Consider the following 16,476-nt stretch of genomic DNA (forward strand, 5'->3'; position numbering starts at 1 on the left):
CTCTTCAAATATATACTGAATACTGTCTGCTGAAGACACAAAGGGGAAATATGTGCTGTAGGTTACAAGTCAGGCTGGTTATGGTTCACAGGAGGTTAACATTTACATTCAATGCTGCAGTTATGGCATTACAGTACAGCTCAAAGAATCTCCTCCCTGGCTGATGCAGCTTTTTTAAATTGCAGTTCATAAGAAAAAAAAAAAAAAGATTTACTGTAGCGGAGTTACTGCTCCTAAAACTAACAAAATTTAAGAGAGGGGCACAAGGTTTTTCTGGGAAAACGATTGCCAAAGAAACTCTGCAGTGAATCTTAACTGTGTCAGTGCTAACTATAATTTAGAGTGCTTATTTTATCCCAAACATTTGAATGATGCTCACATAAATAAGCAAGTTACATTTTTAAAGCAGGTACTCTTTCAGAAAAATGTGACCATTTCTGTTAATCTTTCGGTTTACAGTGGAATGATGTCAGCATAAAGCGGATCAATAAATCATGATTTCTACAAGGACGGCAACAGTACAAACAAGATTAAGTTTCAGAATGATATGTATCACGGCTAATTCCAATATAATCAGGATGTTGCTCTTTGTGCCTTTGTACGATCATTGCCGGTGTAAAAACATTTTTGGAGTAACACATCTATTTCTTCTCTTTGCAATCAATGTAGAGCAATGTCGACAAGAGGAATAACTCTACCACAGAAATAACTGGGACGTGACTTTGGTTCCAAAATAATTCAAAGAAGAAGTGTTGAGTTTATTCCAGCTGAAAAGCATTAGAAACTAAGAAAACGAATCAAGTCATGAAACCTGTTTTCACCTCCAATTAAAATGTCTGAAGAGAATCAGAAGCACTCCAAAGTATTTATTATAACACCGATAGAAACCGTGTTTTCACTAAAAGCAGGTCTTAATTAGGGGGTACAGAGATAACACTGCTGGTGCCGATGCCTGTCAGGTGACAGAAAGCCAAGAAGACTTAAAGGGGATAGATATAATTACACTTACTTCAATACATAGAATGACACATCGTCAAAAGTGACAAGGATATGTATGCATTTTTCTTTCTAAGTGTGTTAGAGTGTGTAAGAGTGTGTGTGTGTATGTGTGTGTGTGTGTGTGTGTGTGTGTGTGTGTGTGTGTGTGTGTGTGTGTGTGTGTGTGTGTGTGCGCGTTTGTGTGTGTGTGGTCCCTATATAGCTTTCTGACACATCATTACCAGTGCAGCAATCCTCCTTGGCCTGCTTGAAATGTGAAAGCCAATATGGTGCCAACCTACTAATTTGACAATCCTTATATTAAAAACATACCATGCTTGCATTTTTTCCACCAAACATCACTGAAATAAAACCCATTCAAGCAGGAACACCCGAATGGAAACACTATTTACATGTTTAACTCTTTCACATTTAGTGCTCGCCACCTGTTATCACGGGGCATCCAATATTTTCCACAATTCTCCACACGCAGGCTGAGCTGATGACAGCTCTGGTGCACGGCAACCTGCTTAGACTACTGGGTGAAGCTTGATGTGCTTGACGTTGTGCTTATTTAACCTTGAATTATGCTAGAAAGTCCTAAATCATAGCGAAACTAAATGAGCTGAAAGATTCTGTATACCTGTCACCAGAAAAATAATCTGTCAGAAATAAAGAAATTTGATGCACAACAAATGACTCAGGGATACTTCACAGCCACCACACATGAGATACATGAGATCCTCAACAGAAAAAAAAGCCTGATTTCTGAGAATTTTTTAAATGAAAAACATGTCAAATGACAGATGACAAAGTTTCCAGGCTCTGTGTCATAAATGTCACATCTCAGTAACCTGGGCATCACCGAAAATCCCAAATCTCTCTTACATATTTACCCGCTCACTCATTTGATTGATGCAAACTGAACTAAACATTCTGATGTTTCCAACAGCACCTTAACTCAACTTTGTGTTCATTTGTGAGGTTGATGTGGTCACAAATATGTCCACAATTAAGTCTGTCAGTGTCAGCTGTGCATATATAGAAAAGGGTAACATGGCATTTAAGATAGAGTCTCAGTTCACAAAATTAAGCGAGTGGGGCAGAAAGTAGGACTAATGACATGTGTTGAACACTGAATTAACTAATAATTATAAACTAATGAGTTCAATTAACTGCTCCGGTGATAAGTGGCAGTCGCTTTCTGGTTTTCTGCCACTGGAAGCAGACAGAGGTGTGCAGTGGGGATGATGGCTCTGATTGGCCGACTGAAAGCCAATTGCAATGCTGGCCAATGACAGCCAATCACACAACTACAGTATATATACCACAAAAAAGAAGCCCATATATGTTTTGGAATGTATTTGAATGAATCCAATGTAAACAACCGTTCTCCATGGCACAACTGTATGCCGCTCCTGAATTGTTTCTGTGGCCAACAGACGCATTTACATTTATAAGCGGCAGTAGCCAAATTGTTCCATAGCAACAGCCTCTGATTGGATGATTTATGTCTCCTCTGTCACTCTGAGCATTGTGCAAATTGCTTGTTGAAATTAAGCAATACGATCACTTGGAATTCTTCTAAAACTCACATTGGATTTAGATGAATAGGCTGACAACCACACTGATTAATTATATATTAATACATGACAATTACTCTTAAATGCCTTAATATTGAGATCCCAGCTTCTTACTGTGGCATTTATTTTTCTATTATGATTTCCATTTTATAAATTGGTCTGAGCAGCTTTTTGAAAAGAAAATCCTAGAGCTCCTTAGTTCTAATAAGAACTGCTTTTGGGAACTGTGATAAAATGCTTTAGGAATACAGGCATGCATGCTAAAGAAAGCCCACTTTTTATTTCTCAGGCCAAGCTTAAGCCTTGAATTTGTGGATTGGCTTATTTGCCATAGTGCCAAAGAGGTAACATGCCAACATGGATTTTTTTGGTTATTATTTTAACAATATGTCACATGAAATTGTAAGAGTGGACTGGGCCGCATAACAGATTAGCAAAGGTTCTGCTCAAGCATTACGGAGGACGTCATTGTCAAACTCAGCTCGGGGTGGAGTTATTCACCCACCCCACAGCAGACGACGTTGTCCGTGTGCAAAAGCACACATAAGTGCTGATGCAAAGAGAAACACGTGCAGCCATGCATATTCAGAACCAAAGCACACATGCAAATGTACTTACACACAAATAAACACGCACACGCACACACACACACACACACACACACACACACACACACACACACACACACACACACACACACACACACGACTTTAGGCAAGACAATGTCATCAGAGAATAATCCTAATAATAATAATATTGCTGGCTGTTGTAGATAACATCCTGTATGCTTGGAGGGGGATTTGATTAGAACTGAGTGGGTGTGCATTTGCAACACTTCTCCATCTACCCTTTTAATTACATTGCTAAGTTACTATTTCATATAAATTACTGCAAGGAACAGTGTTCTTTCTAACCCACAATAAGAATAAACCCCAGTGGAAAAAACCAAGTCTAATTGAGTGAAATGAATCCTCTGGACACAGGTCTTGCATCAGTATGAATGCAACCTTTCAGGGAACATCTGCGCAAACTGTCTAGGTTTCATTTGTAGTTCACCTTGACAGGGTTGACTGAGCATCCAAGTTCTTTTGGAGAGCCCAGTTGTGCACGCGACCACATAAGAGTGTGTCACACTTAGTCCCATGCAGAACCGAGAGCTCCTCAGTACACACAAATGCTGGTTTCTGTTACAGTTTTACTGGATCGCATTCTGTTCCAAGCACTCACAGAGAATGAGACTTGACCTTAAATCACAACAGCACGGCTGCAACAAATACCAAACTTGTCTCCGGGCCCTCAGTCAGGTAGCCTGTCCATTCTGGCATTTCATCATCCAAAGTCAGAGTTTTCATCTGACCGAAACTGTCATCACCCAAAGGCAGTGGGAGAACACGCTCGCAACAAACCATGTTTTCTTTTAAAATCTCTCCACACAAAACTGAACTTCATGATAATCATATCTAAGCTGTCAGTTGGCATTCTTATAGAACACAGTTTGTAATTGACCGAGCAATGGCACTTCCATGACAAGGCACATAGTTGTTGCACACAGGGAGCCGAGCCAAGATTAGGGAGGAATTACCAACATGCCATGGTATTAGGAGGTGTACTGGGAGGCAGCAGAGACTGTTACTGCCATTACAGCAATACAAATGATTGCAACTTGGGCCTAAAAGTCAAAATTTAGTTAGTCAATGTTTCAACCGTTGCACTGGTTCTGCACCCCAATCTGCACCTTAAAATTTCAATTATTAACATGAATATTTTCATCCGTCAACATCTGTCAAGGTGTCCAACATAGTCACTATAAAAAAAAATGACGCATAAAACATAGGGTATTTGAATGTACAATAATTGTGTTTACAGCTTTTTAACTCAGAAGTGCAAGCTCCGTGAGACCATGAACACAACAAAAGTTCAAAGTTCTGGTTGACCTACTCCATAAAAGGCAACTAGTAGAGGTGCCATTAGGGAAATACAAAGTACGGCTGCCCTTTAAATGGTAAAATGACTCTACGGAAATTATGTGCAAACCCCTTTAAGGACAACTGTGAAGTTGATTTACCTTTCTGAGTTTAACGTGCAAATATACCAAACATAAAACAAAGTGCAAACTCCACTTAAGTACTAATTAAAAGTTTAAAGTTACTTTCTCCTCCACTGAGCCGAATGCAGCCTGGAACCAACAGCCTCAGCTGTGCCAAACACTCTTACCTTTCACATTTAGGAAGAAGGCATGTACTTGTGGTCGAGCACAGATGCCAGTGTATGTGTGAGAGAATGTAGATATGCTCCCCTGCTTATCTTACACCCCAACTGGGTTTATGAGTTTGGTTTGAGTACATTCCTTACACGCTTTGCCATGGGTGATACTTGGCTCTATGGGTTACATTTCTTCCAGAGTTGACACTAAACAAGAGGGTGAGGCAACTACACACAGAAGGAGGAGGAAGAAAAAATAAATTCAATGTCACCAGTGCAGCTCAAGATAAATGTCACATCTCCCCCTGAAGACAATGTGTGTTTACTGGGTAACTTTTGTGAAAGTCATAGCAGCCCAAGCAGAAAGGTTGGTGTTGGGGTCAGGTTGTATGTGGGAGTCTTCTCAGCAGACTGCACACCTGAGATGAGCTCCCAGAGCCTACTGTGGAGTCAGGCGAGTAATCTTTGCATTTCAACTTTTTTTTTTTTATCTCTCTCTCTCTCTCTCTCTCACTCTCTCACACACACACACTCTCTCTCTCTCTCTCTCTCTCTCTCGATAGAAAACAATCTATCTCTCTCTCTCTCTCTCTCTCTCTCTCTCTCTCTCTCTCTCTCTCTCTCTCGATAGAAAACAATCTATTAGAAGATTGGACTGCCCCACAAATTCTGATTGTGTCCAGGCTACGCTCCAATGCTTATGTATGGCTGGTGTGTCATTGTAAAGTTGTAATCTAAATTTAACTCTCTCATATAATATTTTTTTATTTTATCCTGCACTCCAGCAAGCTGCATTACATAAGAAGACAATGCCTGTATCGGAGAGAGAAGAGAACAATGGGTACAATGACTTACTGTAGCAGAATAATGATAGCCACAGCCTCTAGCAACAAAGCACATTCGGTAAATACTAATAGGCCAGTTGCATAGTGCTGTTAAGGCATCTCATCATGTCCTATCTTACTGCTAAGAAAGACCTTTAAGTGTATACAGCTTACAGGGCACACCACTAGCCTACAAAGATCTCCTGATTGCAATTCAGGCCATTATCATTTGTCTTAGTCACAGAAGAATTATATATCTTTACATGCTAAGCCTGTTGCCAACTGGAATAATGAGCTGTAGAACGGGGGCCATTCTTGCTAATGTCTGGTCCTGTCATTAGTATTTATTAGATGCACTGCAAGCCTTATCAAACCCATTTAAAAGTTTCTGGGCAAGGAAAAAGTTTGACTATCCACTCGGATAAGTGAACACACCGTGAACATTAGCGAGCTAATGCTGCTGAACCTCTTCTGGATTTTTTGCTGAGATGTTACAGCGCATCTGCTGCTGTTTTGGATACTGTTGCAATTATGCCTTCTCATTAGTGAAAAACATCCGCTATTGACTAACTTCCTAGTAACATCTGCTGTGTTTACACTCGGCCTCATTGATAATGCATTACTGCCTATTTCATGGGTGATATGCGGAATAACACCACGACATTTGACTTACTTTAGGTGTAACCTCCATTCACTTTGACACTACGTTACACACACATCTTTTTGCTCCCATATAACTGAGGGCAGTGGATGTTTCATGTAAGAAAATGGTACTGTTCCAGTTCAGGACCTCTACCGAATACTTAATGCATGATACTAAAGCTCTGAGCAACAGAGTGTCACACTTCATCACAAATCCAGGCAACACATTTACTTGTGTATATTCTATAATCTGGGATGGGACCCAAAAACAAAGAGAAGATTAAAATGGGGGTCTAAATTTTCATTTAAAATGCTAAAAACCAGTGGTGGGACATTACTAAGTACAATTAGTCCAATACTGTACTGTAAAGGTTATAAAAAATGTATCATTGTTACTGATTAAATATAAACAGTATAAACCATATAAAACGGTGGTTCCCAATTTTGTGTCTGACGTACTCCGGTTCCCTTTCACTACCTGTCGTGTTCCAAATGTGTTCATTTCAACTGATTTTAAACTGGATGTTACTTAACACTATTAATCATATCAAAGTAGATACTGTCAATATTTAAGTCGGTTGATTAAGTTTGTAGTCGTACTACTACCATTTGGAGTGGCAGAAGCTGGATGCTTCAAACATTAAATCATACAGTGCTCGGCATAAGTGAATACACCACCCATGCTAAAGTTGACTAAAAAGAGGAATAAAAAAATCATCTTTTGGAAATTTATCTTAATGCCTTAATTAAAGAAATGAGGAAAAATCCAACCTTTAGGGACACCAATTTTCTTTGTGAATGAATAATGTATCATAAATAAATAAATGCCTTTAAAAATAAAAATCTGCCTGCCTCTACAGGAATTTAACATAGGGATGTACTTACTTATGCCCCCTGTATTTGAAGGAAGAACATTTATTTATTTAAGATACATTATTCATTCACAAAGAAAATTGGTGTCCTTAAAGGTTGGATTTTTCCTCATTTTTTTAATTAAGGCATTAAGATCAATTTCCAAAAGATTAATTTTGTATTCCTCTTTTTAGTCAACTTTAGCATGGGGGTATTCACTTATGCTGAGCACTATAGCTAACTTTTTCAGCAATTTATCCGCTATTTTAGCTATTTCAACCATCCATTATTTTAGCTAACTATTTACATAACTTAGTGTTCACATTTCTCTGTTTGCTAGCTAACTAGTTTTCAAGCATTGTCAGTATATTGGTTCACGTGTACAGAACCTAATATAGCCTTTTAACTTTAAGTACATTTCTAATAATACTGTACTCAAGTAAGATTGTAAATGTAACTTTTACTACAGTTATATTGTATTATTTTTTACCTAAGTAAAGGAACACTTTTTTTTTTTTACCTCTGCTAAAAACTGACTAGAAAAATGTCGAAGCAACATAGACTAAAAGTAGGCTGCTGCAGGCTCAGTGAAAGCAAAAAAAAGTACACAATATAAAAGGCTCCATTAGAAAATGTTTGGTTTAGCGCGGTGACAGACCATTTGATAAATATAGCTATATAACCTTGTCAATAGCAAAGCTATTCAACTTAATGATAATACTACAACATATTTCGTATTTGTTTACAATCGCTGTACAGCATAAGATAAGAAAGTGTCACTTAACGGCAGAGAGGAAGAAATCTATTAAGAATAAAAAGTAAAAACAGTATAAAAGAAACCTTGCAACCCTGCCCTGCCACGACAATAGCACAGACAAATAACTAAGCATAGACTTGATGATGTCTAAAGCAATAGATCATATTTTTATTCATCACTGCTTTGACAGACTAGGCTATGGGACCTTGAGTGTATGTGCATGTTAACCTCAAACAGTAGCAGATGATTAAAGTGAAGAGTCATAAAGAATTCTAATAAAATGTGAAGTGATTACAATTGTCGACCAGCTATCTGAGGCTCACAAAAAGTACAGACTTTTTGTGAAGGTAATAAGGCAAAAGAGACGGTCTGATTGGGCGTTTCAGATAACAACCGCCATCTGACACTTGGTCCAGCTGTCAGAGGCAAATGAGCAATCTGGCATGACTGGACTGCTTTTTTTCTCGCTTTAATCCTTTCTTCTCTTAGGTTTTCCACTGCCACTGCTAACCGAGGAATTACCGTGCAAAAAAACTAAACAAAACAGGCTATTAGAGAAACTGCTAACAACCCCGGCATCAATGGAGTAGAGAAAGCAGGGAGGCAGAGAGAAAAGTTAGAGAAGCATGGAACAGGTGGCAGGCACGGTAAGGAAGAGAGAGAGAGAGAGAGAGAGAGAGAGAGAGAGAGAGAGAGAGAGAGAGAGAGAGAGATATTGTTATTTCTGACACTTAATGCCAATAAAGCAATATGAATTGAGAGAGAGAAAAAAAGACAAGGGATGTGACTAAATAAAAAAGAAAAGAGAGGTAAGGGAAAAAAGCAAAGGCTATAAGTAGGTATGGGAAGCAGGTGGGGCTGGAAGTGATGCTGAGAGACAACAGCATGGGAGGGGTGATGCCGGGAGTGGGAGTGGAGCTGGAGGCAACAGACAGACAATTGTAGTGAAGAGGACAGGTGGGGAGGTGGTGAGGAGGAGAGTATAGGTTGGGGAGAGGATGGAGGAGGGAGGAGGGCGTGGATGCGGCGCCCCCCTCTAGCGTGCCAGGGAGCAGGGCGGCAGCTCCCTGGCTGCACTGCGTCTGTGATTATGCGTGTAGGAGCCGGGCTGTCAGGCTCTGGGTCCTGCGACTGGGCCGCCACCGAGCTTTATCTTGAAATCGCTGTGATTAATGAAGCCGGCGCTGCGTTCTGCATGGAGGAGGTGGATGCGGAAGGATCAATCTTAATGAGCTATCCGCCGTCCCTATATTAACTGTGGGGGGATATAATGTATGGGGCTCCTGGCGGGGCTCCTCTCCTTTAAAATACGATAACGAGGGAGAGAAAGAACGATGGCGAGCAGCTTTCCTTCCTCCGCTTATGACACTCTGCCGCTGCTCACCTCACGTTTCCTCTCCTCCACCTCCTCCCCCTCCCTCTTCTTTTTCGCTCTCTCCCGAGAGTCGGAGCGGTACTAGAAACAGCTAGACATCTCAATGAAAGCCATCCTTAGCAAAGTTAAAGAGACAGCATCAGGTAGCTCAGCTACATCTGCACACAAGCGCAGCGGTCTTCGGGCCGTTCTAAAATGAGATGTTTGAGTCAATATCATTAATATGTAGACCCCATATGGACTCATGTGCCAAGGTTACTCATAAGCATATGGCCTTGGTACTGCATGTATTCATTTAAGAGAATTACCTGCATATGCAGAGTCCACTCTGATTGGAATACATTTCAACCTCATTAATAATTTGCAACATTTCCAAGCTCTGGTGAATTCCTTTTTCGGTTTCCACTTGAGCTACCTAGAATTAAAGTAATGCTATGAGAGAGATCAAAATAAAAAATAAAAAACACTTAAAAAGCCATGCATTTCATATTACAAGTTAAGCCTGTTTTGGAATCATAATAACCCCTAGTTCTGCTTTAGCTAATCCTGATGTGGATAGCTTTAAGATAATCGCCCAGCACAACACCGCACTGACTTTAATTAATTTACCACTGCTTACTCCGCAGACGCTGATCCGAGTCAGCATATTGGAAATTCAAATAAAGAAAACAACCTGGAACTCTAACACCAGATTCAGTATTTTATTTGTCTCAGTGAACGGCGTACTTTTGTATGATTTGCAGTGAAGGATATAGTGGAGATCGTCTGCACTCTGTCAAGTGAAAGAGAGACAGAGACAGAGAAGGGAAGGGAAAGGAAAGGGGAGGGTTTAATTAATGTGCTTGCTATGATTAATGGTCTCAGTGTGGCTATCACAAACAGGCTGTGTTTTTAATAACTGGTTTGAACGGCCTGTCGTGCTTGCAGTATATTCCTGTGGTTTAATCGAAATGAATATTTATGCATCACTCATAATACTGAGAATACTATATGCTTTATGTCTACTTAATAACTGTAGCTACTTTAGTCCAAAGACAAATATCTCGGAGGTGAGAGATATGCAATCTGCACGTGTCCAGAACACCATAAACCAGTAACGAGGTCAATGGATAGGATAACCTTTGAGGAGGTACGATAAGTGTCAAGGAAAGAGGCTCCTTTCTCCCTTCAATATACAGCACCAGCACACACAGCTTGGCCTTGTAAACGGTCACTATTTTACTAATTTGGTGATCTACAATATCCTCACTCTACAATTATCAAGTTCAAGTTACTTTTATTTGACCCCCAATGGGGCAATTTGTTGTGCAGCAGAGAGTATAGTACAAATCACACACACAATCATACACACAATACAGAGATTGCCTACCTTGCAGGCATAGTTAAAAACAATAAGAAACAGTAAACAATCAATAAATTGTAAGTGAATAGGGCGAAGAACCAACACACAAGTGGACAGTAATGCTGCAGTGCCAATATGCTTTGTCCAAAAGTAAACAAAATGAATACATAATTAACCGCAGTTTGAATAACGCAGATAGAGCGGTCACAGAGGAGGAGAGGTGAGCCAGCACTGGATGGGAGCCAGCACTGGATGGGAGCCAGCACTGGATGGGAGTCTGCGCCGGTTGCACCGTAGCAAAGTAAACCACTGATCTTAACTCAGCAAGGCATCTTAATTGCATTCACTAGCAGCTCCAGAGCTGCTTGGTCCCCAGTTGATGGCTGATGTGAGCTGACTGGAAGATGAACTTCCTGGGCAGAGACGAGGCTGGGCGTTGGTGGATGTGTGCGACGGTGGGAGGACTACGTCTACGTGCGTCCCTCTCTTAGAGCGTTGTGTGTGTTTCGTCCTTGTGCGTTTTTATGCATGTGATCGCCTGTCTGCATATGTGCGTCTCTACCGATGTGTGCGCGTGAGCGAGAGAGGAACCGGTAAAGGTCGGTGAGGTGGAAGGAAGCATTAAAATGATGTTTGACATGAGAAAAGAGGCGAGGAGACGCGGCTTATGCTCAGTAAGGCAGCAGGTGGCCCGACAGATCTGTCTGTGACCCCAAACTTCAATCTCGACTACAGCTCCCAAACACACTGTGCTTCACCTGCTCCTCATTTTTTAGGGATTTACTAACAAAAAAAGAGCATTTCCATCAGCGCCACAGTGTGTTGCAGGATGACAACGCAGCGACCAAAAGTCGCATCAGTTCTCAGTTCATGCTAAGCTGGGCAAAAACAATATCAAAAACAAACATTTGAGTGGTAACCTTTATAACAGGCTCGGATATGTGAAAATAATAACTTCCTTTTGATGTTGTGTTTTTCAGTCGTGAGCGGAATTTAAATGGTGCTCAATCATTGAGCGAGTCCGTCCCTGCTGAGCTCGGCACTAGCTTCCCTTTGCTGATATTCATCAGGACAGCCATCGATTTTAATGACTTGGTCAATAGACACACACCGACTCCGCTCTCAGCATCTCTCTCTCTCTCTCATGTTCACCCTCTCTCTGTATGCAACTCCTCTTCTCTCACCTCCCCCTGTGTCCTGCTCTTTTTCCTTTTTTATTGCCAGTTTTGACAACGTCAGTCATCCTGTATTGCCACATTTCAGAAAATGTGCCAACAGTTGTGATTGCGGTTACACAAGCGTTGGAAAGCTTGGCGAGTTCTCCCTTTTGAGAAGACGATAAAAAAACATTAGTGAGGAGGTGGGGTGAAGGAAATTAACAATCGCAAGAAGGTGTGGAGTTTGACTTGTACACTGTTGCTACGTTTACACGTGGCCGGCTATTTTCATAAACGGACATTTCAACCTCTCCGTTTTCAAAAATAACATTGTGCACAGCTGTCCGTTTTCAGAAAAGTGTTATGTTTACACGTACCTGTGTATATATGGCGTCAAGAGCATGCCAAACCTGTAGGTCTGTAGTGGGCTCGAGCCCACGTTAGCCAATCAGAATCACTTCCTCTCTCTTCTCTTCCTCACTTCCTCGGCTGCCTAAAACCTCCGTTTGTCTCAGTTTACATGCAAACGTGCAAACAAAGATTTCCCAAATCTCCACTCTGGCCGGAGGTTTTAGAAAGAATCGTTTTCAGAGGCAAATTCTCAGTTTGCGTGTAAACGAAGGGCACAAACTCAGTTTTATGTACGTGTAAACGGGGTATGTGACAGGCAGGAAAAGCCCTGCTGTGGATGGAGAAACCAGGTAGGCAGATCACAGCCTGGTGACTTGCACATCGCAGTAGGCGACGGGGTTAAAGCCGCATTCAAGCTGCTCTGTTTGAATCATTACAAACTCCGGCACACAAACATATGGCATGCACGCAGACATATACAAACACACAAACTATATACTGTAAACAAAAATACAGACAAATATCCATACAGACACACATACAGACAGACAAACATTCACCCACACACAGAGAGAGAGAGAGAAAGGAGCACACAGTTGTTGATGTGCCCACTGATGCAGAGCGAAGACAAATTGCTCCCTTTGAAGGCAAAGCCAAATCAAACACGGAGTGTGATTTCTGTCACTGTGGTGTTTGGCTTTAAGGCTGTGAGGCTGACATCTGACAAAACATCCATGCAGTCACACCCAACAAGTTGTGCAGGCGAGCAACCGCACACACATTGGCACACATGCACGCACGCACGCCCAGCGGACTGTTGTGCAGCTGGATTAAGGAGGAAGAGCTCCGTCAGCTCCTCCGAGATCCAGGCCTTTGCCATCAAAAAGCCACAAAACCTCCTCTGCACATCAGCGCTTGCTAGCATTGTGTCCAGAGACTCGAGCCTTTTTTTGTCTAATGCAGCAACACAATCACTTAAGTCGCGGCTTTAGTATTTAAACCGTTTGTCCAATAATCACTTCTAAAAAAAAAAACTCTGACATGAGATGCACGACCAGGATTTGACTGTTGCAAGTGAACATCACAATATAGTCTCTCACTATATAAATGTCCATCCATCGGAATGGTGAACAGACATACTTACTAAATGCCTAAATTCGCTTGGGGTAGGTTCTCTTTTAGGAGGATGATAGTTCATCAGCTATTCAAGCATAGTCTCCCACATGTCAGTCAGTGGCACCTCATTTAATTCCTATTTTGGCTTTTAACCCAGAAGCCCTGACTAGGTTTACCCTGCATGAGTGAAATGGGGTCCAGCTTGTGTGTTGCTAGTTGTAATACGTGTTTTTATTGCACTTTTCCTGAGGACGAAAAAAAAAACCTTTGTGTGTAAAGAACAAGAAATACACCACTGTCAGTCTGTGTGGATGCAGAGATTTTGCCGCCTACTAGATTTATGCCAGATGTGTGTGTAACCCCCACAATCTCTGCCATGGGATCAGATTTGCCAACCCTCTTATCCCCACCTCAGCCATGAGAGGGCTGCAGAAAGAACTGACCTGTAGCGGCTTTCCGTTCTTTTCACAAACTACTTCCAATTTGTTTGTTTTTTTGCCCAAGCAGAAAGAGAAAAGTGCCAACAGCAGGTTAAGAGAATTGTAACACAAGCGAGCCAGAATGCACGTCGCAAGAGCTTACCGTCCATATTTTACCCCTATGCCACTACAGCAGGACCGTACGTACACTTCGCCACATTGATATGCAGTGTTAATTGATTTGAAACTGAACTCGTAAGACCACTGGGAGCTTGGGATTTGTGACCTTCTGGAATGAGCCAGGAAAGCAGAGGGAAGGGAGGGATGGAAAGATACAGGAAGTGACCGAGATAACCAGAATGCCAGAGAAGCGCAGACAGAAGGACAGCAGTGGGCAGCGTCTTGAGGGGCAGGGCAGATCGCACTGGCATTGTTGTGATTACAGCTGCGAAGTTAAGTGTTCCCGTCGGGGGAGAGGTCCGCCTCGCCACTCAGGAGCCTGCTGGGGGAGATGGCACGACCGCTAATTTACTGATGCTCGCCGTTTTACCCAGTTCCACTGTTCTTGTGACATTAACCTTACTAATGTCTATCCAATGCCAAGCAGGGATGATGAAAACGGCTAAAATGGTTGAGGAGATGTGAGATTCGAGAGCATTCGATTTGCAGTTTGACCTTCATACAGGCCTACACAAGATTTGAAGCGTGTCTAGAAATTGACACAGGGATGCTTTCCCTTTCCGCCTTTGAAATACAGCAGCTGACAAACTGTAACCATACCAGCTGAATATATTAACTTTATCATAGCATGAATCACTGCGACAGTGTTCCCAGAATTTTAACAATCCCACAGCGTTTTCCTCCCCTGTAAAAAAAGGCTCGGTGTAAATACAGTAATTCCAATTAATCTCTGGCTTCTTGGCCTGTTAGAAGAAGGTCAATACATTCTGACACGCACATGGTTAATGGATCGCGACAGTCTATTCAACAAAGAAGCTAAAAAGCTCGGAGACCCGACTGAGCCGACGAGCCCTAGTCTAATTATCCATTTCCAATTCTACCTGCAGTCTCATTTCAATGTATCGCAGGCAGTCCCCCAAAATAATTGGTTTTTTTTTTTTGCAATCTGCAAGTTCATTTGCACACATTTTATTGATCGAAATGAGTCAGGAAAAAGAAAACAATCCAAACCTAAATTAAAAGCTTCATTAAATGTGAAAATTGGTCAGGGAATTGAGAACATCTGTTTCTAGCACCCTGCGTCATAAACTCCAAGGTTAAACCAAACACCAATTTACAGCTTGCAGACTCAAGCTTCACAAACACAGAGCAAACAGTCAACAACAACAACAACAACAAGGCCTCAAAGCGATTTTGAGAGATATGCGAGGGCAAGGACTGAAAGCTCTTCCTGCCTTGTGTTTAGTAGACCTTGCAAGTATCGCAACCGAGAGCGCTGAAAGGATAAACCTGACTCACTTCCAACCAATTTCAGTGCACACAACAGTACAGATGCTGTATAGTAGTTTGAGATCAGTACAACATGGTCTATCCGAAATAATCCACTGTAGGCAGTATTACAGGCTCTTAGAAGCAGCCATCTCACCGCAGCTTTAGGTGCACCTCCGTTCGCCACAACCTTGGAGCAGCTTTGAAGCCAATTGGCTCGTTTTGCGAGGTTGTATTTTAACAACCCCCCCTTTGCTTGAGTGTTTGCTGCCTTGTTTATGACTGTTGGCATCCGAAACGGCTCTGGTATACAAACAGAGGGCAGAGGCCTATGCGCTTCATTCCAGCACAGCCCTGCGTAAGGGGAGGTCACAAGGAATAGAGAGCTAAGAGTACACTGATTTAATACCTAACTCTGCTTTGATTTAGGCTTTCAAAGATAGTCGTGACAGGTTCCATATCCTGAAGAGAGAGATTCTAAAAAATAAAAAAAATAAAAAACACAAAAAGTCTGCCTTTGCAGAGTGCATTGGCTGAGGCTGTCTGTGCTTACCTTTAGGATGTCCTGGGTCACTGAACTCGTACTTCCCCATCCCAACTGTCCGCAGCATTTGCAGCCCGTTCGGACCATCCTGATTGTCTCCGGCTGTGGGATGGGCCTGCGCCACTGCAGCCGCCTGTCCATTGGTCAGTGGCAAGGCAGGGTGCTGGATGAGGCCGTGGTGAGAGGTTAAGTGGCCGTTGCCCATCACACTGTGAGGGTTTGAATGGACCACCTGGTTGGCTTGGGCGGCGAGGGCGGACGGCGCGACCGTGGGCTGAGCCGATTGGTACGGAGGCTGGCTGGGCATGCTCAGCACCATGGAGGGCGGCTGCTGGGTCGACTGTGGCGTCAGCTGGAAGTGGGCCGTCATTAGGGGGTGCTGCGGGGGTACTGGTGCCTGGATGGATGGGGTTACTCCTATGATGGGTGACTGCGCAGTCACACTGTGGCTGAAGGAGGGCGGCTGGGGGAGGGCGTAGGTGTGGGGCAGGAGGCTGGGCTGGCTCACCGCTGCTACTGGTGCAGCCCAGGAAGGACCTACAGGCAAACAGACGGACGGAAGAGAGAAAAGAAAGAGGTTAATCAATTGTATATCCAGCTTTTATACCCTAAAACCAGGTGAAAGTTGAGGCTTTTCTGTGATTTATATTGATTTGTATTTTGGTAATGTAGTTATCTGGATGCAACATTGGGGTAATGTAATGTTAAGTCGCAGAGAGCCAAAAAGAAGGGCAAAGTGATTATAAGTCTGGTATTAGATGATCAAATCGAGACAGAAAACAGCACGAGAAGACAGATTGCGGCTTGAGTCGGTTCCTCTCCACACCACAACTGTCAGTGTGCTGCTCCACTTCAAGTCCAAGTTTGTTTTTTGACTTAAGACTT

General features: G+C 42.3%; 1 protein-coding gene across 3 annotated transcripts in view; it reads right to left on the minus strand.

Moving 5' to 3' along the window:
• Positions 1–16,476, minus strand: part of LOC120546185 (kelch-like protein 29) — a 222,850-nt gene that overhangs the window by 99,759 nt on the left and 106,615 nt on the right. For all 3 annotated transcript variants that reach the window (XM_039780958.1, XM_039780954.1, XM_039780957.1), the window contains one exon: positions 15,601–16,128. In XM_039780958.1, the coding sequence (XP_039636892.1) occupies positions 15,601–16,128 (528 nt within the window). The remainder of the gene's footprint in view (positions 1–15,600; positions 16,129–16,476) is intronic.

This window comes from Perca fluviatilis, chromosome 18 (genome assembly GCF_010015445.1).
Source record: "Perca fluviatilis chromosome 18, GENO_Pfluv_1.0, whole genome shotgun sequence".
NCBI classification, from domain to species: Eukaryota; Metazoa; Chordata; class Actinopteri; order Perciformes; family Percidae; genus Perca; species Perca fluviatilis.